General features: G+C 43.8%; 1 protein-coding gene across 2 annotated transcripts in view; it reads left to right on the top strand.

The window, feature by feature from the left end:
• FAM3C (FAM3 metabolism regulating signaling molecule C) overlaps positions 1 to 25,318 on the top strand; it is a 438,009-nt gene that overhangs the window by 304,686 nt on the left and 108,005 nt on the right. For both annotated transcript variants that reach the window (XM_086966876.1, XM_086966871.1), the window contains exon 7: positions 15,500 to 15,550. In XM_086966876.1, coding sequence (XP_086823002.1) covers positions 15,500 to 15,550 — 51 coding nt within the window. The remainder of the gene's footprint in view (positions 1 to 15,499; positions 15,551 to 25,318) is intronic.

Raw genomic sequence — 25,318 nt, 5'->3', positions numbered from 1 at the left:
GAAGGCCAATGCCTGACTTGTGTTTAATGCAAAATAGTGTCAAAGTATACAAAACATTATTGGGTGGAAGGCTTGAATTCATCTCGGGCACTGGTAATTACTCGGGCCACATTAGTCCACCATTATTTGCGCACCATGCCACCTCAGTTTAGACCCAAGCATATGCAGATCCTTCTTGAGCCTGCCCCAATGTGAGCAGTCCAGCCTGAACTTCCAGACCAGGTCTTCCCCGACCTGGAACACAAGCAACCCAGGGCCGTTTTCACCCTACTTTGGGCTCATCAGCCAGGCGTAGCTTGTATCCAGTGACTATGTGCATACCCATCCGATTTAGGGTGGAATGGATCAAAATAAAACACAACGAGAAGACAAAAGCCTAAAGTGATGGGTGGAAGGCTTGCGCTAATCTTAGCCGCTGGTAATTACTCTGGCTGCATCCCAGTCCATCATTATTTTGCACACTGTGCCACCTCAGTTTGGACCCAGCCAAATGCAAATCAGTTGTGACCCTGCTCTAGTTGAACAGTCCAGCCAGAACTGCAAGGCAACAGGCCATTGGTGCAGGATCCAAACTGTTTTGCATATGGCTGGGACCAAACTGAGGTGGCATGGGGTGCAACATAATGATGGACTGGAATGCGGCAAGGTAATTACCATTGGCTGAGATTAATTCAAGCATTCCGCCTATCACTTTTTGTATGCTTTAATGCAAAATAGCAGGTAGCACAACAAATAATCAAAAATCAATTGGATTTCAACTGACCAGAACTCTCACTAGAAAGTCAGTTGGCACCTAATGTTAATCTATATAAAATTCAGAACAGTTTGTTTTCTCTGTCCAAGTCTGTGGAACCTAATCTTTTGACCAACATTTGCTACTTTCAGCAAAACGTAGCTAATCAGCAGGTGGCAGGAACTTCTGTTTGAGGAAGCACGCGAAGTCCTTGTAGAGAAGATAATCTTTTCATGAATAGAATACTATGCTCATTATTCACCCAAAATCCTACTTCCAGTAACAGATTGGATACATAGAGCATTAATCCATCTTTTAATGCATGTTTTGATATTATTGCATACTGAGACCTAAGTGAATCCTAGACTCCACTGACATATTAATACATCCTGTGGTGTAAAACGTGGATGCTTTACGCACTCATTTTTAGGTCTCGCGTGGCGTACTGCACACATGCGCAGTCGAGCTCGCGAGATTTTATGTCTCTTAGTAAACTTCACTAGGAGGGTGAAGCCCCGCTTCTCTTGTCCATTGGCTGGGCTCCTAAACGGTGGCCAGCCATTGGAGAAGAGGTCCTAGTGACATTCTTCTTTCTCTTTAAGCCCCGTCTTTTTCAGATAGACTTCCCCGACCTACTGCTCGAATAAAAGGTTTCTTATCTTTTTTATGGGTCCAGATGGCCCCATAAAGAAGATAAGGAACCTTTTACCCCAGCAGGGAGTCGGAGATGTCAATCCGAAAAAGACGGGGCTTAAAGATTAAAGGCAGTGCTTTCCCTCTTTCCGCCGTTTCTATGATGAGCTGACTGCAGCCCTATACACTGCAACTCGGTGCCTTCGGAACTGTGAGTACAGCCTCCTTGCTGTCCTGCGTGGTGGCCATCACTAACCTTGCTACCTTTGCCAGTTGCTGCTCACGATCTGCATCTCTGGCTGCCATTTCATCGTGTGATGCACTGCAGCTGAGCCTGCCAGCAGATGAGCCAGCGCCGGGCAGCGGCCCCCAACAGCACAGTTGTCAGCAGCAACACCCGCAGGCCTCCAGAGTAAACGTTTGCCATGGATGCCGGCACTCAGCCCTCTGCTGCAGCTGGGGGCCATCCACCGCTGTCCTGTACTGCCAAGCCGGGTTTGGGTATCCGTGGGCCACCACACACAACGGGTCCCTTTCGGTCACTGCCGGGTCCGGTCATGGTCCTTCGCTGTGGTGCTGTCAGTCCCCAGGCGCTCATTTCGGAGGGGCAGCACACCCAAGCACGGGTCCGCCTCACCTACATGTCGGTAGAGGGAGGAGGGAAGGAGCAGTCGTCAGTTCACCCCAACAGGTCCCGGTCAATCATGGTGCTTGGCGTATCAACCTAGAGTTAGAGACAGGCAGCCACTCATCAGGCAGCTCTGCAAATGGCACCAGGAGTTCTGCTCCCAACTAGACCCTGCCCGGGCCTCTGGAAATGATACGTATTTGCTGGCATTGGGGGCTGATCCAGCCCTGGTTACCCCTCAACAGGCATGCAGAGGGTACCCACAAGTATTTTCCTATCGAATGCACAGTCAGGATTCAGGATGATGAAGGATTTTGTTGTGGGCAGCCGGGAGCTCTGGGCTTACGTCCTGTCGACCATGTTGCTATGCGACCCCCCCCTCCCACCTCTACCCACCCAGTATATATACTTAGCCTTAGTGCTAAGAATACTGGAGTATGTGTGGAAACCCAAAGCAACCACACATTTTTGGAAGCTATAGGGGAAGCCTTTACTCCACTCTGAAAAATATTTTAAATGTGGAGGGAAATAAAGTTTCAAAGTGGAAATTGCCATTTTCGACAGACTTGATGTGAATTATCTTGCACAGTGGGCAATCTGCAGACTTCCGTCTTCAAGAGATATCGAACATATGTATTTCAAGGCGTACTCGAGACGATATTTTTTCACTCCTTCAAAACATACGTACATCTTTATCTGTATAAGCTTCATTTATTTTCTCAGGCTTTTACAAGTAGTATATTCTCTTTATAAAGTACGCATCTTGAACCAGGCACCACAGGCCAGGTCTCCTAGGGCTTTTCAGTCATCCCATGCTCCCACCCCTTCCCTTTTCGAGATCCTCCATGGTCTCTTGTGCAAAAACTTAAGCCACCATCGGGGAAGTGACATCTTGCTTCCAGCCTGGCAATACAGCCACATTTCCTACTTGAAAGACAAACATGGTGCCCCCTATAGTTGGCATCGTGCATGCTTGCGTACTATTGTCTTACCCTTGAGCTGGCCCTGGTCTAAAAAAAGTACCGGTTGTTGTTTTTATTGCAAATACACTTATAAAGAAAGGTCTGACAGTTAACCGGAAGTAAATAGCTGCCATTACACCAGGGTGTGTCTTCTGCAATAAAGGGTTTGTTGGCAGGTTGAACTGGGCAGACCTTGTGACCCGGCTGAGAATTTACGTAAATGCCAAGAAGCACTTGCGCTCCACCTGTCTACTCCTCTTCAGTGGTTATTCTTAGCTTAAAGCACCATAATCCTTTCAGGCCACTTGTAAGTTAATTGAAACACACAATGTGTACAATGCGTACCAGCCTTCTTTCCTGCAATGTCACACCCATGAATTAAGCACTTACCACAAAACCACATTAGTTGTGAAAACTTGAAGGCTGACATCTCTGGTCTCGCTTCTGTTAGAACATAGCATTCGACTAGAATAGATGGAAAGCACACAAATCCTGCTTGAATAACATGTTGGATGTGTTCTACTATTTTTGGACTTTTAAGCACAGCAGGCTTTTACAGCCACTACTACTGAATGTCTTTCTTAACTAGCTTTCTGTAATGATAGTGCCTCTCAGCCAGTACTTGCCTTTTAGCTATCTGCACTGAGCATTCTGGGGTTTGTAGTTCTCCCATTTTTAGGTCTCGCGTGGCGTACTGCGTACATGTGCAGTCGAGCTGTGTGTGGCTCTGTGTGTGTGTGTGTGGGGCTCTGTGTGGCTCTGTGGGTGTGTGTGTGGAGTGGAGTGTCCCGCACACCACATCCACCACCACATCATCCACCACCACCACCACATCATCCACCACCACCACCACATCATCCACCACCACCACCACATCATCCACCACCACCACATCCACCACCACCACCACCACATCATCCGCCACCACCACCACCACCACCACATCATCCACCACCACCACCACATCATCCACCACCACCACCACCACATCATCCACCACCACCACATCATCCACCACCACATCATCCACCACCACCACATCATCCACCACCACCACATCATCCACCACCACCACATCATCCACCACCACCACATCATCCACCACCACCACATCATCCACCACCACCACATCATCCACCACCACCACATCATCCACCACCACATCATCCACCACCACCACCTCATCCACCACCACTGTGTGTGTGTGTGCGCGCAAATGTGTGGCGCCACGGCGACTGATGCCAGATGCTGGGGATCACAGTTCAATCCCCGGCTCCGGCAGCAGGGGTCTGCCCAGCACTGTGCGACTCTGGGCAATAGCTCGTTTAATCTTCCCAACGGCCCCCAGCGCCGAGAGACCCCTTCGGGGGTGATTTGTGCGCTATACAAGTACTGGATTTACATTTTTTTACATTTCACATCCACCACCACCACATCCACCATCATCACCACCACCACGTCCACCATCATCACCACCACAACATCCACCACCACCCCATCCATCACATCCACCGCCATCACATCCACCACCACATCCACCGCCATCACATCCACCACCACATCCTCCATCACCACCACATCCTTCACCACCACCACATCCTCCACCACCACCACATCCTCATCCTCCACCACCACCACCACATCATCCACCACCACCACATCATCCACCACCACCACATCATCATCCACCACCACCACATCATCCACCACCACCACCACCACCATATCATCCACCGCCACCATATCATCCACCGCCACCATATCATCCACCACCACCACATCATCCACCGCCACCACATCATCCACCGCCACCACATCATTCACCACCACATCATTCACCACCACCACCACATCATTCACCACCACCAATTCACCACCACCACATCATTCACCACCACCACCACCACCACATCATTCACCACCACCACCACCACATCATTCACCACCACCACCACATCATTCACCACCACCACCACATCATTCACCACCACCACATCATTCACCACCACCACATCATTCACCACCACCACCACCACCACCACATCATCCACCACATCCACATCCACCACCACCACTTGTGTTTGTGTGTGTGTGTGTCTCTGTATGTGTGTGTGTGTGTGTGTGGGTGTGTGTGTGTGTGTGTGTGTGTGTAGGTGCAAATGCAATAGGTCTTGCATTTGCGAGAGATTAAGCTATTGGAATTGTAAATGACAATGCCATTTATTTATCTGATTTCAAAACCAACACATAAATTTAAAAAAATCATTTGCAATGCCAATAGCTCTAACTTTTGCAAAGGCGAGACCGTTGCATTGTACATGCTTGTTGGCTTTTGTATCGCTGTCTCTTGGAGTAAATATCGGAAGTCTGTTTGTCTCGCCCAAGTTTAGGTCGAAGGGATAATAGATGTCTAGTATATGTAGACAGCAGTATCATAATTGGCCAGACTAAAAAAAATAAGAGTCTTGAAGAGTACAATACAATGATTAATCTGATCGGGAATATTTCAATAACTAGCATTCTTTTTGTTGTAATTCCAGGAGACCTGAATAATTTTAGGGAACTCTATCACGCCACAAACGTCCTCGTATCGCTTTCGTAGGATGCATTTGACTACATCTTCATACGGGAAATTGCATATTTCCGGACATTGGTATAAGACATGCTTATTGAGGCTATACAAATATCCCTGTTGGTTCATTCATGCTACCGATTGAGAAGACTTGGCTATCTTTGCTTAAAAACCTGTTTCATTTTACGGTAGTGTGGCAACAAGAGGAACTTTATATAAACGTTATGATGTTGTGTAACACTTAGCAGACATGTTTTTCATTATTCCAGGCGGTCAGACAGTCTCGGGTTACTTTTTATTTTTTATTTCAGACCCCATAAATTCAGCAGCTAGCAAACGCAGTGTACGTCATTTCCTTCAGGAATTTAAAAAGTGCATATGAAAGCACTCTATATTTCATTTGGCTGCAATCCAATTTCAAACACACTAATGTAATACTTCCATATAAATTAAGTCCATATAAATTAAGTCAAACTGTGTCCTAATTGATAACTTTTCAGAACCAAATTTGAATTACTTTAAACTTTGGTTAAGTCACACTGGATCAATAGTTTTATTAAAATGTATCACTATTGCATAAATCAAAGTATTTTATGGAGAGCTGTTTAACTCTGACCCTCCATCAGGTACCTGGTGAGCTAACTTTTCTATCCCTTCCTTTTGTCTACTAACTTCCTTTCTTTTTCCCTCTTTTGCTCCCATTCTTCCTCTCCCTCCATCTTTTCTACAAGTGGTTGGGGTATTGGCGCAACAGAAGGGGTCACCTCCTGATTGTCCAGATAGCAGGCCTTGCGACTCAATTAACTACATCATTGCACCCTGCACATTTATCATACTCCATCGTCATTGCACCATGCACACAGGGTGGACTGGCATGTAGGGCAGTCAGGCAGGGCCCGGTGGGCTGGTCTGACAGATCAGTGTGTGGGACAGGTTTTTTTAGCAATTTATGGGCTTGTTTTATGGCCAGACTGGCAAAGTTGTACTGTTGATTTTCCTGAATGTAGAGCGCACGGCTACCCCCAAAGGGGGTGTCCCGGCGCTAAAGACTGCAGGCTCAGAAAAGGAGAACCATTGGCAATAATTTTAAGAAAAGGAAAACAGCCAAGTTTTCAATTTACTGCGAAAAAGACATTCAGAGGAGATAAATCTCAGGTCACGTGGAAGGCTAGTCCAAAGTTTGGCGGTCATTACACCAAACGCTCTACCGCCCATTCTGGAACGGTGAAAGCGAGGGACAATCAGGAGACGTAGACTGTTCGATCTCAAGGATCTGACCGATTGAGACAGTACAAGTCGCTTTTTCAAGTATCCTGGGCCGGAGCCATTAATGGCACGAAAAGCAAGAGTCAACATCTTGAATTGAATGCGACAAGCAATGGGAAGCCAATGTAGCTTCTTGCGGTAGGATGCTACTGACTGACGATAGGGGATATTGCCAATCAGTCTCGCCGCCGCGTTCTGCACAATCTGCAGTCGCTCAATTTGGTACAGAGAGGCACCGGCATAGAGACTGTTGGCATAATCCAAATGAAAAGTAATTAGAGCATGAATGATGGTTCTGCGGGCATCCAAAGTAAGGTATGGGAAGATATTTCTGATCATACGTAGTTTCGCGATGCAGGCTGATGTGACCTTGTTAATTTGGGTTTTACATGAGAGAGCGTTATCAAATTGGAAGCCAAGGTTGCGTACTGTTTGGACTGGGGTGAGAGGAGGATTGAGCACCGTTGGCCACCACAGACTAGCAGGCAGCAGAGTTTTCTGATTAAAAAATAAGACCTCCGTCTTATCGGTGTTAAGCCTAAGATGATTGGTGGTCATCCAGGAACATATATTGTCCAAGCAATGGTGAAAACTGGCAAAGCTGGAGTCAGAGTGATCTCTAAATGAAAACACTAGCTGAGTGTCATCGGCATAAGAGATCACTCTGACCCCCCAGGACTCCACCACCTTAGCCAGTGGGGCAAGATACACATTGAAAAACAGGGGGCTCAGGGCAGAGCCCTGAGGGACACCACAAAGGAGGGGTTTACCCTCTGATTTAAAAGGTTTAAGAAAAACCTTCTGAGATCGTCCTTTGAGGAAGGAATCAATCCAGGTCAGCACAACGCCACCTATTCCAGTCTGACTCAGACGATCCAATAGTATCTCATAGGATACCGTATCAAAAGCGGCGGATAGGTCGAGGAGGACCAACATGGCCTCCTCGCCTCTATCCACACACTCACGGATCATCTCAGATACTTCCAAGAGAGCAGTCTCAGTACTGAAACAACTTTTATGCTCAGGAAAATGAAAATGACCAAGATTATAACACCCCAACAGACTCGAGATCAAAAAAATATTCCACCTTTTCCAATTCCTCGGATTCAGGAAGTAATTCTAGTATGCCACCGTATCAACCTAGGGGCAATCGCTTCAGATCAAACCGAGGTTATAGACCTTTTTTAGGGAGACGTCAAGCGAGAAGAAATTGGAGGCCGAACTATCAACCCCAATATCAGCAACCACAACAATATCAGTACAATCAACAGTATCCACCACAAGAGCAATACCCATCGAACCAAACATATCAACCTCAGGGTCCTTACCAACCCCAATTCCAGGACAATCAACAGAATACGGAGAGATATCTGGAAACAAGAAATGCAAGGTATTGGAGACAATAAATACAATACCTATCTTCAATTTGAGTAGTCATAACACCGACTCAGCTACCATTGCAGTACTCTCAAGAGGTCTCTCGTTTGTCCCACACTCTGGTTTGAATAAGTTCGAACTATTCAACGATATGATAAGTTTTTTTCGCAAAATACGCTTAAAAAACTTTTTCTCACATCAAGGAAATGAGTTACCAGAACTAAATAGATCTGGTTTATCCCTGAAATCGACCTTTACTCCTTCTCTGGACCAAGTTGACCCAGAAATAGGGATTTTTGAAAAAATTGTGACCTCTAAATTGCAAAACATCACTAAGCATATACCCCATACCCCTTATAATATATCCATTGATGAACACAATGCCTTGTTACAATTGAAAGAATCAACTCAAACTATTGTGAAAAGCTGTGATAAGGGAGGAGGTATAGCCATTTTTGACACCACAAACTATATCGAAAAAATGGAAAATATGCTTAGTGATACAAAATACTATCTAAAAATCACCAAAGATCCAACCAGTATAATTAAAAACAAGATCACTAAACTAACTTCTAAAGCTTTGGGAAAAGGAGACATCTGTCAAAATGAATATGACTACATGAATATAGGAAACCCGAAAATAGCTAGTATATATGGGATTCCAAAAGTCCATAAAAATGAACAGGACCCCCCGCTACGCCCTATAGTTACAACCATCGGGAGTGTGACAGAACCTATATCTAAGTATATAGACGCCATTCTGCGTCCCCACATAGAAAAAATACCAGGTCACATTAAAGATACTAGAAATGTGATCACCCAACTTGAAGGCACCTCCTTTAACGCTCATCGTCAATGGATGGTGACATTGGATGTAGAGAGCCTCTACTCCAATATACCTTGCATTGGCGCAATGGAAGCCACTGAGTGGTTTATAGAGTCATATAATATCGATTGTAATATGTCATTCATTTTGGACTGTCTCCAAATCATTCTAGATAACAATATTTTTGAATTTGCAGGACAACTTTATAAACAGATTAGAGGAGTTAGTATGGGTGCTTCCTGTGCTCCGACGATCGCTAATATATATGTTGCCCTCTTCGAAGAAAAGTTTGTTTTCAATGAGGTCGCCCCGTTTTTTGAATCGGTTTTTTATTGGTCACGTTTTATTGACGACATCATTTTCGTTTGGGACGACAATGAGGATGTTTTAGAAGAATTTGTTTTGTGGCTGAACGCTTGCGACCCAAACTTGAAATTCACAGAGAAAAAAAGCAACTCAGAAATTGAATTCCTAGATCTGAGTATTAAACATGATGAAGGGAAGTTAATCATGGACCTTTTCACAAAGCCAACAGCACGCAATACTCTCCTTCATTATAGTAGCTTCCACCCCTTGTCTCAGAAAGACAGCATTCCCTTCAGCCAATTTTTGAGGCTGAGGAGAAATTGTACTAAGTTAATAGACTATGACCAGAAGGCTACTATAATGAAGGAGAAGTTTATGGAACGTGGCTACCCCAACAAATTAATACGCGACTCCTTTAAAAGAGCCAGGTATTATGACCGCCAACACCTTCTCACAGGTACAAACACTAAACGGGATGCTAGTTTGGTGTTTGTAACTAGACACTCCATGTTGAATAAACAAATTCAACAAATTCTGTATGCAAACTGGCATATCCTTAATGTCAACAAAAGTGGTACTGAAAGCATAAACAAACCCCTTTTCGCATACAAAAAAAACAAAAATATCAAAGATATAATTGTTAGATCTAGGATGCCTACTCAGAAGGCTTTGAGTCAAAGAAATATCGTCACTGGGGCTCCAGTGACTGGCAACCATAGATGTGGTACTTGTAAAATCTGTCCACAAGCAATCGAAACTGCCAAATTTACCTTCAATAATACATCGATTCCCTTGCCAATTATGACAAATTGTAAAACTACGAATATTGTTTATCTTTTGATTTGTCCTTGCAACAAAGGCTATGTGGGTGAATCGTCACGCTCTGTAAATACTAGGATCACAGAACACAAATCAGCGATACGTACGCAAAAGTTAACTGCCCCCTTAGTATCACACTATATTGATAAGGACCACAAACCTGATGACATTCGCTGGATAGTCCTAGAAAAAATCGTGGCAAAAGCTGGCACTAATACAGACAAAATCCGTCGCAAACGTGAGGTTTTTTGGATATTTACTCTGGACACGTTCAGAACAGGCCTGAATTCCGAAATTCCGTGGCATCAAGCTATCCTTTAATATCTCCATCTGAATGTAGGCTTAAATAAAAAAGAGATACGTGACCTTAACCCTATACCAAAATATAATATACATATTTACCTAATAAATAAGCTAATTAAGATGTTAGGCCCCTTAATGAGAGCATGTTTATATCTTAAAACAAAAGGGATACATGAATCCAAATCTGTAGGGAACTTTATAATAGAGGAAATGTGCTATTTTTCAAACTTCATTATACCATCTAACTATAAAATACGACTTGTTCAACAATATAAACAACTCTTAGTCGATTAATTCTAACACCCAAAAATATAATATCCATTAAACGATATATATATATCGACCCCCATAGTGGTCTCATATTTGTGAAACCGGGAGTCAGATCAATTTAAAGCGTCTTTTATTATATATTTTTTTCAATAGCTTAACAGCCGAAACCACAATATTACAAACCTCGTACTAGTCTGTTTTCTACCTCTGTGTAAACAAATGGGATCTGTGTCCCGTTCGGGCTACGTCATCGAGCTGCGCACGGAGTAATTGGCCACAGCTGCCAGCTCTGTAACGCGAGTAAAAGAACGCGCGTTTTTCTAAATAAAAAGCTCGCACTCGCTCAGTCCGTTTAGATCACGGACATCGGAAGCACCATTGAACCAGAACCCCCGATAGAACGCTCCGGCACCGGTAGTGTAAGGTACGTTTGGAACTCGCCAATTATATCGTACGAGCTAATGGAGAAACTGTTTGTGTAAAAAAGGCTAATCTTTATATGGGTATGTTGATTCTAATTCTGCTCCCATTCTATATTCTATCCACCAGAGGCAAATACCCTCAGCAAGTACAGCTGACAGCGCTATTAAATTAAGGTAAAGACATCAACATGCACTAGCTGGGTAACACCAAATAGCATTATTTAAATATGGTAATATAGAGTTGTCCCTTTCTTTTTTTATGTCCCCCTGTGTTTAGAGTAAATAAACAGAAAGTGATTCAAAAGCTTGTACCGCTCCGGTGGCCTACCATGCGATAAATACACTTCAGAAATGCCAGATTTTTAAGGTATGCGCTTATGCAGTACGAAAATTGTGTTTAAAAGACCAATACTACCTAGTATGTAAAGTATATAAACACATCAAGACAACATTAGAACATAGTATAAAGCTAAGACTTTTCTCTGATATAAAATCTAAACTTACCTGTACATTGCCTACTTCTAAATAACAAATGAAAGTCTTTAGATCTAAATAACATAGAACTTATAAAGGCACCTAGTTAATAAAATTTTAATCGCACAAATAGACTTTCAAATAATAATCTTCTTTTGTCCTCACTGAAATTTAGAATCAGTCCTCTAAATTAAGGATCCCAAAGCTTCACTATATCTTTCAATATATGATGTGATGTGATGGACACTAAAACCAAGTGGCAGAAGTAAATAAGGTAATCTTTTCTATAGAACAGCGAACACTATATTAAAAAACAATACATAGCCTAATTGGAATTCAAATGGGTACATATCTATCTTTCAGAATATCTAACACTGGACTAACGATATTAAATGTGTCTTCACAAGAGGTAAAAACGTTGATAAGCCATCCTGTCCATTGTCGTGTAAGTAGATATAGTCCTTACTTCCTTCCAATGACATCTCTAATCCTCATCTTTTTATCCCATTAGTTAGGTTGCCTGTATGTTGACTATGTAAGGCCTTAATCCTTTATATCTATGTCTATTCTTATTTGTTGAATTTTCTCTCGTTGTTTCATCGTTTTGTTCATGAAATTCTAATGCCTAATATAGAGCTGCTGGTACAGAAATCTATCCCCTAAGAAAAATATCAAGACTAGAACTGTTATTAAAATAAACACACTCGAAGTGCCGACCTATCATCCAGCTAGTAATGCAAACTGTTAACAAATATGTACTGATGTATCTGGAGAGCATAAAAATTAGATAGTCTGGCGTTTATGATTAATTATTAGTTAGTGTTTGCACTAAAAAGCTAAAAAATGTATATACACTCTTATAGCAACGTCAATAGACCCGCAAAATATAGAAATAGAAACTGAGTTGTAAATAGCTGTAATATAGAAGTGTGTCTGAACTGTAAATATATTTAAATATGTTTTTTTGTTCTTGTTCTTTCTGTGTAGGTTCAAAACACTGTTTGTGATTTATGTTTAATATACGAATGACGGTCACCTGACGAAGGCCTCAGGCCGAAACGCGCGTAGTTCCACTCAACCGCATTGCCTTCATCAATTTACCAACAACTGAATATTTTCGTATATCACGGGGTTTAATGTATATATGTGATTGTGTTTATGTAAATTTTTCTATTCTCACTTATTAATGTTTTTTTGACAACCAGGGATTACACAAAGTTAAATTCTTAAAATGTAAAAAATGAATCAAAAAAGTAAATGAACTGTGTATAAAAGATACAAATAACAAACAAAATATACTAAAAACAAATAATATATAATAAACTAAAGGATTTTTGTATAAATTTTCGTTTCAGCACACATTTATTTGATTGCTCTAAAGGGTCTATTATTGTGTTTAGATTCTATTTTAGGGAGTATCAATCCCTTTAGAGTTTAGCTACGCTGCTTTTCTCTACATACTGAAACCCGTTCTAAATCAGGATTGTGGGTCGTGTAATAGTAAGTTGGTTTCTAAATATTCCGCCAGTTGTTGCTGCACCGCCTTTTCCAGAATTTTAGCCGGTTTGAGGAGGAGGGAAATAGGACGATAGTTACTAAATTGCGCTGGGTCCGCATCCACTTTTTTCAGGATGGGGACTAACATAGCCTCCTTCCAAACAGTCGGGAATTGGCCGGTGCGTAGGAATGTATTCCAAATAGAAAGGAGTGGTCTGACCAGTAAAGGGGCCAAGTTACCCATAACCTTGGCAGGGATCGGGTCTAAAGGGGAACCCGATTTGCACTGGGTAAACAGCCTCAATGAGGACTCAATAGTCAACTCTTTAAAGGACTTCAATGATACTTTTTTTGCCTCCTATACCTTGTAAATTATCCATACAGCGTGTCTTTACAAGTTCAAAACTTTCCTAATTTTCCAATGTAGGCCATTTTTTTATTTTATCTGGTTCGCTAATTGTCAACTTATATTTTGGTGCTGCGCTTTTTTTTCTTCAGTCCAATCCTTTTATCATACTCTGCAGTCTCTCGCCTAACGAAGTCTAGTCAACATTACACTAAATATGTCCACATACTCCACTCAACATTTCTGTTTGCACTGACACTTCCCTCGCCCCACCCACACTGATCACACATATGCATCTACTTTGACATCACTGCTCCTTTTGGCCACCATTTCCAACCCATATAACCTGAAAGTACCTCCTCTTTTCTCTACCATTTATGTTCTACCTCGCTACCCAACTTCCTCTAAATAGCCCTGTCTTACACCTTCAGAATAAGCACAGTAAGCAACAGTACAAAGTTAAACTGCCCGTTTGACTCCACCAACTTAAGCCTGCTCACCGGGGCTGGACTGGGAACCGAAACCAGCACTGGCAAACTCATCGGCCTGCCCTCCATGGGGGAGAGGGAGTAGTGCGGCAGAGCTGTTTTCTAGGGCTTGTTTCGGCCGATTTTGTTACAGGGGGCAGATATTGCCGTCCCCCGGAAACAAAAGCAGCCCCCCAGGAGTCCAAAACCGTCCCCCATCCTGGCGGCCCACCTGGGAAATGCCCATGCCCGCTACAGCCTGTCCGGCCCTGCTGCTCACAGATACGAAGCAATAATTTGCTGGGAAACGGCTTTTACAACGAAGCCGTTTCCACGAAATCTTTAACCACGCATGCAGTACAACGCATGCGTGGTTACAACTAATGCCTTTACCACGCATGCCTTTACTACGATGTTTGTAGTAAAGGCATATGTGGTAAAAGAAAAAAAAAAAAAAAGAGGGGGCTTGGGGGGGTCTCCCCCCCAAATAAAACAACTCACCATAAGTCACGTCGGCATCAGAGTCGATTAAGAGAAATCGGTAAAAAAATGCCGTTTTTTTTTAACGACGTATGACGTCACCACGCAAATAGTCGGTGAAAGGTTTATGCGTGCTAAACGAATTCCGTTGTAACGCATGCGTGGTAAAGGCATGCGTTGCAACGGAAATCGTTGTATCATCATATATTCTAATTTGCTTAGTCTTTCCATCGGGTTAATTAGTGTCTCATGGGCCAGGCGTTTTGTAGTGTGCACATGGGCCTTATCTCTACATACTTCCTCTTTTGGCTTTGTTCTTCCTTTACAAAGGCTTTATGACAAATATTTACATGAAACTTTTCGCAAATATTGTGAAGCTGACCTGCATTAACATGAAATGTTGTGCTGTTTTAACATTTTGAACTGTATATAATGGCTTTCCTCTGGTCTATTTAATGTTACTCCGAACACTGGGGGAAAACATCCCTGTTCTTCATAGTTACACATCTAAAATCCTGTATGGTTTCTTGGTGCAAGGCTGATTTTACAAAAGTTGCACAGAGCTGGTGGATGGTTTGTTATGCATCTTTGTAAATGATGGTAAATGCTCAAACTCAAATCTAACTTTAAACTTGTGTTTGAAGACTTGGGTGGCCCAGCACTGGTGGATGCTTCCTGTAGTACATCTTTAGAGACAGGTTGTTTTTTTAATAATCTTATTTAAATGTACACCTGACCAGGATGCCTTTGGTTAAAAGGTACTGGTAAATAATTTCTGCTTAAATGTCTGTAGGACATGTTGACAATACTTCTACCTAAATGTAATCCTAAGCAAGAAAGCTAATGACTTTCTGCTGTAAATATTTGTAGATACGGTGATTGCTTATATTCATATCTAAATGTGAACCTGTGCCAGAAAGCAATTGCTGACATTCTGATCGAGAATGCTCCCATCGTGCATTTCTGTAGAAATTGATGATTGTTTATAAGGATACCTAATTGTAAACCTATGCAAGGGAACCTTTTATTGGTACGTTGCTATTACATGTTTCTTGTTGTAGAATTTTGTAGGTCTGAGGTTTGTTTATACTCCTGTCTAAATGTAAACTTCTCCCTAGGAAATACTGGCCAAGTGATGGACACAAAATTCTTTGATCTCTGGGGTGCAGGTAAGTTTCTTCTCTTCCCTTACGTTTACAGAAAATATATCTTTTTTGCTTCTTTATCATAAAATGTCCACTTTTTAAAAACGGTTTGACTTTGTTAGAATGCCTAAGAACGTTTACTGGTTAAGCCCACTCAATAAATATATACTTTGAAAGTCACTTGCTTGGATGTGTATTTTTATACACTTGTGGGTATGTATATGGTATTTGTATCACGTTAACCTAGGCAAAAGTCAGCAAAGCCCTGTACATGGTCAGAGACAAGCACATGAGCCTCTTTCACTGTACCTCTAAAGCCTCAACATGGGGCACCAAAAAGCTCACAAACTGAGTTCCTCACTTTCCCTTAGTTTCTCACATGGAGCGCTTCCACCATACATCTTCATTAAATGCACTGTGGGCGTGCTGGTCAGTTCTGTCATTAACCATGCCATGTAACTTTGTGTACTGCTGAACAGACTTGAAACTGCCTACATCAAGCACTTTCTAACAACAAGCATGATCATTATCAAAGTTAATAGATTGTACCTTTGGCTTTGCCAAAGCTTTTTGACAATGCTGAACAATAGTGCAAAAATAAAAGCTTGCTATCGGTGTATTAAAAAACTAAAAATCTGTAACCTTCATGATAACATATGCACACAAGTGACATGCCGTGCCTGTTTTGGCTTTTGTCCCCAATTTGATGTATACGTGTGCATGTGTCAACACTCTTGCATGCAAAAACTTCATGACGCTACAGTCATTCTGGCTTTCCTTTACTCTTCTACCACAAGATGGTGGACTCTCATCTTGAAGTGGTAAATTAAAAAAAAAAAATCAAAGGTGGGAGAGCGGAGCAGCTTCTTGCCAAATTGCAGCAGCCCTCAAAATCCCACACCCCTTCCCTAAACCCCTACCCCCCAAAAATTAAAAAAAATATATAATTAAAAAAATACAGGATGGGCTCAGAGAGAATGAGCAGGAAGGAGTGAGGGCGAGTAACACCACTGAGGAGCTAGAGGGTGTGGCGCAGCTTTAGAGCTACCGACTTGGGGGCTGTAGATCCAGGTTCGAGTCTTGTCTGCGCAACATCCTGTGGGGAAACATCATTTACCAAGAAGGCATTACCACTAATGACGTTTACCACGTGACACTTACCACATCCTGTGATTCTGGCCAAGTCACTTAATCTGCGCTATATATATATATATATATATATATATATCTACAAACTAGAGAATGGATAGAAAAAGCAGGGAGCAAAGGGGGAGGTAGGACAGCTACACAGAATGCAGGGAGGAGTTTGTCAAGGGGGACTGGGAGAGAGAGAGCAAAAGACTCAAACACTGAAATGAAGTTTCAAAAGCGAGAGAAAAAGTACTCCCTTTAATTTAAGGCGTGGAAGGATAAAGGTCCTGAAAGCAAGTGGATGGTAGATACACTATGCTCCAGGGACAAACTCAAGAAGAGGAAGGAAATCCATTGAATAAGAAGCAAGCAAATGAGTGACAAGAAAGCCAACCACTGGTAAGCAGTGGGTTGGCTGTACGTTTGGGGTACGGTCCACAAGAGGTCTTTCCACAGCAGATGTCTGAGAGCTGTCTGTAAGAGAGGCCTAAAAACACCTGGCACCGAGGCAAGGACGTGGGTGGTGTGAGCCCAGTAGAAAAATTGGGATGATTAAGGCTAAAAAAAAAAAAACTATTTATTTTCGCCTAACTGAAAATGCGTATTTAAAACTCAGTTTGGCTTTCTGCTTTCAAAAATGCCACACGAGTTTATATTTTAATGTGTACAGAAAATAGCATGTTTTTTATTAGATATTATAGTTATATACATACAAAATAGGTGGAATGACGCTAACGTAATTTAGTAAAAATGCTAGTTTAACTCGAGGCTTTGCTTTTAAAAATCAGCAGTCAAACTTTAACATGTCTGACAGTCTTTCTTCCGTTTCTGCAGTAAAATGTTGACTTCTAGCACAAAACACGATTCCCTTGACGTTTTAGTTGTAGATATTTTCTGTTGGCTCTGTATTCATCATTAGGAGGGGGAGAGGCGACGTGTGACCACGACCCTGTGGCTCTTGGGTTGCACAGGGATCTCCGCGTCTTTCGCTAAACCAGCAAAGAGGATGTAGAGGTCACGTTTGGCCACTGGCTGATCAGCGCTCCAAGGGAAATTCTACCGAAATCCACTGCATTAAAAAAAATAAGAAAAACATGAAATATTTGTGAAGGCCTGAATATGCATGTTTAGCGAGAAATGATGTCGAGAGGATGTCTACAACATTGCTACCGTTCTCCGTGTAAAAAAAGGTATTGCAGCTGCTCTCCCAAAATGTATAAAGCAATGATGGGGACCTTTTATTTCTTAAAGGTACTGCAAATAACTGATCTCAACAAGAATGGAAAATGTGTGTTCACCCTCTCATAGACATTCCTGGGCAGAAATGACCAGCATAGAAGTCAGATCTGGAATTGCAATGCAGTTGTTGGCTTTCTGTGGCCGCGCCTGCAAGATAAGAGACGCCTGCTAGATTATTGATTAAGGGGAAAGCCGATTTACTCCGTGGACAGACAGCAGGTTCCTTTGTTCATGGTCCTGACAAAAGGGTTCAGGTACCAGTAGCAGTCATACGTCTAAATATTTCCTAGAAAACAGGATACCTTAGGATATAAAAAACAAGCATTTGCAATGCGATAGGTCTCGTATTAGGAATGTTTGAGCTATTGGTATTGTAAATGAATTTTTTTTATTTAGGTTTTGTTTTTGAAAATAGCGAAATTAATAGCTTTGTCATTTACCATGCCAATAGTTATAACTTTCGCAAATGTGACACCTATAGCATTTTTAATGCAATATGTGTTGTATTTACGTGACTTACATGTATTGATATTACAAATAACAATGGTTTTTTTTTTTTAATAATTAATACTTAAATAAAAGTTATTGTAATTTATAATGGCAATAGCTTAAACTTTTGTAAATAACATTTGTGAAGATTATCTTCAGTGTATTTTATTGTGACGAAAATCCAAGAACATATGTCAAATAGTAACATCTTTTTGTTACATTTGTAATAAAGCTTGAAACATTGAGATAACATATTTGAACCAGTTGTTGTTGAATGGTTGCACAGATGGATGCTGTGGTGGAGCTCAGTGATGTTGTGGTGCCACAGAGTGATGCTGTAGTGGTGCTGAGTGATGCTGTATGCTATGCTATGTTTTGCTATCCTATGTTTTGTTTTGTTATGCTATGCGGTTTTGTTATGGTATGCTATGTTTTGCTATGCTATGTTTTGCTATGCTATGCTTTGTTATGCTATGTTTTGCTATGCTATGCTTCGTTATGCTATGCTATGTTTTGTTGTGTATTATTATGCTATGCTTTGTTTTGCTATGCTATGTTTTGTTATGCTATGCTATGTTTTGTTATGCTATGCTATGTTTTGTTGTGTTGGTATGCTATGCTGTGCTGTGTTTTGCTATGCTATTAGGTTTTGTTATGCTATTAGGTTTTGTTATGTTTTGTTCAGCCAAGCTATGTTTTGTTTTGTTAAGCTATGCTGTTTTGTTGTGTTTTGTTATGCTATGTTTTGTTATGTTATGCTATGTTTTGTTAAGCTATGCTATGTTTTGTTATGCTATGCTATGTTATGTTTTGTTATGCTATACTATGTTTTGTTTTGCTATCCGAAGCTTTGTTTTGTTATGCTATGCTATGTTTAGTTTTACTATCCTATGCTTTATTTTGTTACGTTATGCTATGTTTTGTTGTGTTTTGTTATGCTATGCTATGTTTTGTTGTGTTTTGCTAGGCTATGCTTTGTTCTGCTATGCTTTGTTCTGCTATGCTTTGTTCTGCTATGCTTTGTTCTGCTAGGCTTTGTTCTGCTAGGCTTTGTTCTGCTAGGCTTTGTTCTGCTATGCTTTGTTCTGCTATGCTTTGTTCTGCTATGCTTTGTTCTGCTATGCTTTGTTCTGCTATATCATGCTATGTTTTGTTATGCTATGCTATGTTTTGTTATGCTATGCTATGTTTTGTTATGCTATGTTTTGTTATGCTATGCTATGTTTTGTTATGCTATGCTATGTTTTGCTGTGTTTGGTATGCTATGCTGTGTTTTGCTATGCTATTATATGTTTTGTTATGTTTTGTTAAGCCATGCTATGTTTTGTTATTCTATGCTATGTTTTGTTGTGTTTTGCTAAGCTATGCTTTGTTATGAGATGTTTTGTTATGCTATGCTATGCTTTGTTTTGGTATGCTATGCTTTGTTATGCTATGCTTTGTTTTGGTATGCTATGCTTTGTTATGCTATGCTTTGTTTTGGTATGCTATGCTTTGTTATGCTATGCTTTGTTACGCTATGTTTTGTTACGCTATGTTTTGTTATGCTATGTTGTGTTTTGTTATGCTATGCTTTGTTACGCTATGTTTTGTTATGCTATGCTATGTTGTGTTTTGTTTTGCTATGTTTTGTTTTGCTACGTTTTGTTTTGCTATGTTTTGTTTTGCTATGCTTTGTTTTGCTATGCTTTGTTATGCTATGCTTTGTTATGCTATGCTTTGTTATGCTATGCTTTGTTATGCTATGCTTTGTTATGCTATGCTTTGTTATGCTATGCTTTGTTATGCTATGCTTTGTTATGCTATGCTTTGTTATGCTATGCTTTGTTATGCTATGCTTTGTTATGCTATGCTTTGTTATGCTATGCTTTGTTATGCTATGCTTTGTTGTGTTTGCTATGTTTTGTTTTGCAATGCTTTGTTGTGTTTGCTATGTTTTGTTTTGCAATGCTATGTTATACTATTCTATGCTTTGTTTTGCTATGCTTTGTTTTGTTATGCTATGTTTTGTTATGCTATGGTATGTTTTGTTGTGCTTTGTTATGCTATGCTTTGTTATGCTATGCTATGTTTGCCTATCCTATGCCTTGTTTTGTTTTGTTATGCTATGCTATGTTTTGTTATGCTATGCTGGTGAGGGTGAGTGAGGGTGGGTGAGGGTGGGTGAGTGAGTGAGGGTGGGTGGGTGAGTGAGGGTGGGTGAGTGAGGGTGGGTGAGTGAGTGAGGGTGGGTGGGTGAGGGTTCGTGGGTGGGTGAGTGAGGGTGAGTGTGTTAGAGGGTGAGAGGGTTGTGAGGTTGTGTATCCTATGCTTTTTTGTTATGCCATGCTATGTTTTGTTATGCTATGCTGATGAGGGTGTATGAGTGTGAGTGAGTGAGGGTGAGTGGGGGGGTCTGAGGGGGTGTGAGGGTGAGGGCGAGGGTGTGATGGTGTGGGAGGGTGAGAGGGTTGAGCGGATGAGGAGGTGTGAGGGTGAGGGGGTGAGGGTGTGAGGGTGAGGGTGTGTGCGGGTGAGGGTGTGTGCGGGTGAGGGGGTGTGAGGGTGAGGGTGTGTGAGGGCGAGGGTGTGTGCGGGTGAGGGTGTGTGCGGGTGAGGGGGGTGAGGGTGTGAGGGTAAGGGTGTGAGAGGGGGTGTGAGGTTGAGTGAGGGTGTGAGGATGTGATGGTGTGTGATGGTGAGGAGGTGTGAGGGTGAGTGAGGGGGTGAGGGTGTGTTAGGGTGGGTGAGGATGTGTGAGGGTGAGAGGATGTGAGAGGGTGAGTGAGGGTGAGGGTGGGTGAGGGTGAGTGAGGGTGAGTGAGGGTGAGTGAGGGTGAGTGAGGGTGAGTGAGGGTGAGGGTGAGTGAGGGTGAGGGTGAGTGAGGGTGAGGGTGAGTGAGGGTGAGGGTGAGTGAGGGTGAGTGAGGGTGTGTGAGGGTGTGTGAGGGTGGGTGAGGGTGTGTGAGGTGAAAGGGTGTGTGAGGTGAGAGGGTGTGTGAGGGGGTGTGATGGTGTGTGAGGGTTGTGCGGGTGTGAGGGTGTGTGAGGATAAGGGGTTGAGGGTGTGAGGGGGTGTGAAGGTGTGTGAGGATGTGAGGGTGTGAGAGGATGTGAGGGTGTGTGACGGTGTGAGGGTGTGAGGGTGTGGGTGAGTGGGTGGGTGAGGGGGTGGGTGAGGGGGTGGGTGAAGGTGTGTGGGGGTGAGGGTGAGTGAGGGTGTGTGAGGGGTGAAGGTGAGTGAGGGTGTGTGTGGGTGAGGAGGTGTGAGGGTACCAAGTAAATAGTGGCAGGGCAGACATCGTAAGAGAGAGAAACACAAATGTTAAGATAACAGTGCTCGAAGGGGTTGTGAGAAGGTGCATGCTGAAGTCAGACAATGAATCCTATACATGGAACCCATTTCTAGAAACCACAGATGCGGCCTTTGCTGTGTTAGAGGGGGCACGGGTTTCTGCTAAGCCTGACGTCCTTGTGAAGACTTAACCCAACATTAAAAAATGGTTAAAACGGTGCACCCATAAACAAATTTATAGAGCGAGTTTAAATTAAGTTATTAACAGATTGATGTGTGAGACTACTGCAAGAATGTCTAACACAATATAGTATGTAGAGAGATGGTCTCAATTGAATTTGAAGATGAACCGGCCTACCCATTAAAATCTCGTTAAAAAATGCTTGTGGCTAAAGTAAAATATTTCGTTTGCGCATTTATTTGCCGAATGCTTATTTCTGTATTTATGAGGTTCAAATCACTTTAAATTGCTAAGGCGAAGTCCTCAGTGACTCTGGTGTTGGGGGTGGGTCCAGATTCTAATAACGACTCAATGGGGATTTCCAGTAATAATTAAGTGGGGGTGACGAGAAGTCAAACAGGAAGAACCGCTGCATAAAGAGATCGCTCTTAGCCGTGCATTCACGGTGTGAGATCTCGAAAAAGAACAATGTACTTGGTTTATTGTGTGCTCTCCTGCCATCTAGTGTTTCTCTAGCAATGCAACTTATTTCCTTGGGGTCTTTGTTGCTTTGAACGTGCAGTAAGAAGACCTCTGAGCACGTCACCAGACAACTACAAGAAAAGGGACGCAGACACCCCCCAACATTATTTCCGTATTCCACTAACGCAGCGGCTGGTAGAAATGAATAGAAGGTGAAGCAAAGTCAGTCTTTAAACCGTCTGAGGGGTTTCTCTGCTAGCTTGCACATCAGAGAAATGTCTTATGAATAATATGGCCAACAACAAGCTCTCGGCATTGGTGTGGGGGGGGGAGGGTGGCGCGGGGAGCAGCAGCCTTTGATGTGCGAGCGAGTGGGAGGGAACGACCATATGGGGTGTGCATGAGAAGTGAGGCCAAGCGCGTGCTGGGGAAGCATCACGCTTGAGTACCTTATCATAAACAAAGCGGTGTACTTCAAGAGGAGTTCAGCTTGCCTGATGCACAACTTCACTGTAACTACTCGTGCAACAAAGGAGGGCGGCAGGGAGTGCGCAATGTGATGTTGCCTCCTCTGTTGTTCAGCTTGAAGGAGCGCTGTGTGCATTACAATGAGAAAGTAGGTAGGTCATAAACATGAGGGGCTGCAGTGTGGCAAGGAGGACGGGTGCGAGGCGGGCAGAAAGGACGGCCGTGGGAGGTGGGAGGAGAAGTATGGAGAGTGGTGCAGGCAGGGGGCTTGGAGCAAACCCGTTGAAGAGCGTTTGGCTGCCAGGGGGACGGAGAAGCAGATTGCCTTCAATGCAGGAGGCAGGCAGAAGGCTCGGGCAAGCTCGTGCACGAGAGCACATGCACTCGTCAAAACCCGGATCGTAAAAAGTCAGCTTTGTGGATGGGCGGCAATAGGTCTCTCTACGAGACCTAAAAAGCAGGCTGAGTATACTTCACAGAGGGATAAACTACATCATTCCCATACCACCACCTACAGGGTTCTAATGTATTCTGGGTCCATGCGTGAGTGGCTCACCAGTCAAGGTTTTTGTGTTGTATTTTTAGTTTAGTAGTCCTAATTTTTTAGTGGACTAAACAGGGCTACAAATCCCAGCATCCAAACCACAATCCTGGACTCTGTGAGCTGCACATGCAAGGACCTGGGAAACTTTAGAGATCTGCCTTTGCTATCCCGTCTCAAATCCAATTGAAAAAGGCACTTTCTCAAATTAGGGTATAAGTATAAAAGCAGTTTTCACTGTAAAATCTTCTTCTTGAAGCGACCGCTGAGCCTGTTACCAGGCGAGGTCGCCCCCACACACCCCTGCTACTGCCTCACTGGCCTTGTTGCCGGCTGTGCCCTCGTTTTTACTGCCTCGCTTTAACTGCCTCGCTTTCATTGTATTGTGCCCTCGTTCTGCTGACTCGCTTTTTTATTCTGTTGTGCCCTCGTATTGTTTATTCTGTTGTGCCCTCGTATTACTGCCTCGTTCATCTATTGTGCTGTTTGTGACTCTGCTGTGCCCCCGTTTCCTCTTCCTTGCTGCGCCCCCGTTTCCTCTTCCTTGCTGCCTTGTCTTTTTTCATTTCTTTTCCACAGGACGGGACGACCCAGCCACCGCTGAGCCGCCCCCTGCCCTCCTTTCCTGCCGCTGCCTCCCTGCGGCCCCGCCCCCCTCCTGCCCATTCGCCGCCCCCGCTCCCGCCACCCAGCTGCTCCTCCCTCCCGGCTCCTTCTTATGACGCCCTCGCCTACACGCAGCGGTCACACGCAGTGGGCCTGCCGATTGTGCGCCGATTGTGCGCCAAAGGCAAGCCCGTCTGCACCGGGACCGCGCCCAGCGCCAGGACCCCTGGCCCCCACCGCCGATGCAAGACTTCACGACAGACCTACAACGCCGCCGCCCTCAACGCACTCAATACCGGCCGGAACCCCGCCTGCTGCCGGGCCGCCCCGAAACGCATTCACGGACCCTTCACCTGCAGAACCTGCAAGTTCACCTGCCTCCGAACCTGCACCGCACCCGCCAAGCCAAACACGAGCAGCAACCTCAAGTGCATCCTGCTCAACACCCGCTCCATCCACAGACACGCCGTGGAACTCTGGAACCTGCTCGACACAACATCACCAGACGTCGCCTTCCACACGGAAACCTGGATGAACGCCTCCTCAGCCTCCGACATCGCCATTGCCATCCCGGACGGGTACCAGATCATCAGGAGGGACCGCGTCAACCAGACCGGAGGAGGCATCGCCATCGTCCACAAGAACACCATCCGCATCACGACCGACTCCAACGACACCTTCGCCGCCGCTGAGCACCTCCACTTCCAGATTCACACCGACCCAAAGACGACCCTCAGAGGCACCCTCATCTACAGACCCACGGGACCACGCACACAATTCAGCGAAGACATCACGGATTTCATCAGCCCACACGCCCTCCCCTCCGCCGACTTCATCCTCCTATGGGACCTCAACTTCCACCTGGAAAACAACAAGGACCGCAACACCGCCGCCCTGCTGGACAACCTCGCCAACCTCGGACTCAAGCAACTGGTCAACACCCCCACCCACTACGCCGGCCAGAAGTTTGATTTTTTTGTAATATCATTTTTATTGCAGCACCAAAATAATTGTACAGACAATATATTTGCCGGCCACACGCTTGATCCTGTCTTCTCATCCAGCAAGCACATCACCTTCAGCCACTCCACCGTACTCCACTGGACCGACCACAGCTGTATCCACTTCAGCTTCAGAAGAACCACAACCCACCACCACCCGCAACAGGTTCCTCACAGAAGCTGGAGCAAGATCACCGCCGACCAGCTCACCACCTCCCTCAGCCAGAACCCACCCGCCAGCACAACGGACCCCAGCAAAGCAGCCCTCAACTTCACCCAGTGGCTAACCGCCTGCGCTGACGACCTCGCACCACTGAAGAACCCTCCCAGCAGACCCAGAAGCAAGAAGGCCTCCTGGTTCACCGACAAACTCAAGGACTCCAAGAAGACCTGCCGCACC

This window comes from Lissotriton vulgaris, chromosome 1_1 (genome assembly GCF_964263255.1).
Source record: "Lissotriton vulgaris chromosome 1_1, aLisVul1.2, whole genome shotgun sequence".
Lineage (NCBI taxonomy): Eukaryota > Metazoa > Chordata > Amphibia > Caudata > Salamandridae > Lissotriton > Lissotriton vulgaris.
This window is presented reverse-complemented; position numbering and strand designations above follow the sequence as displayed.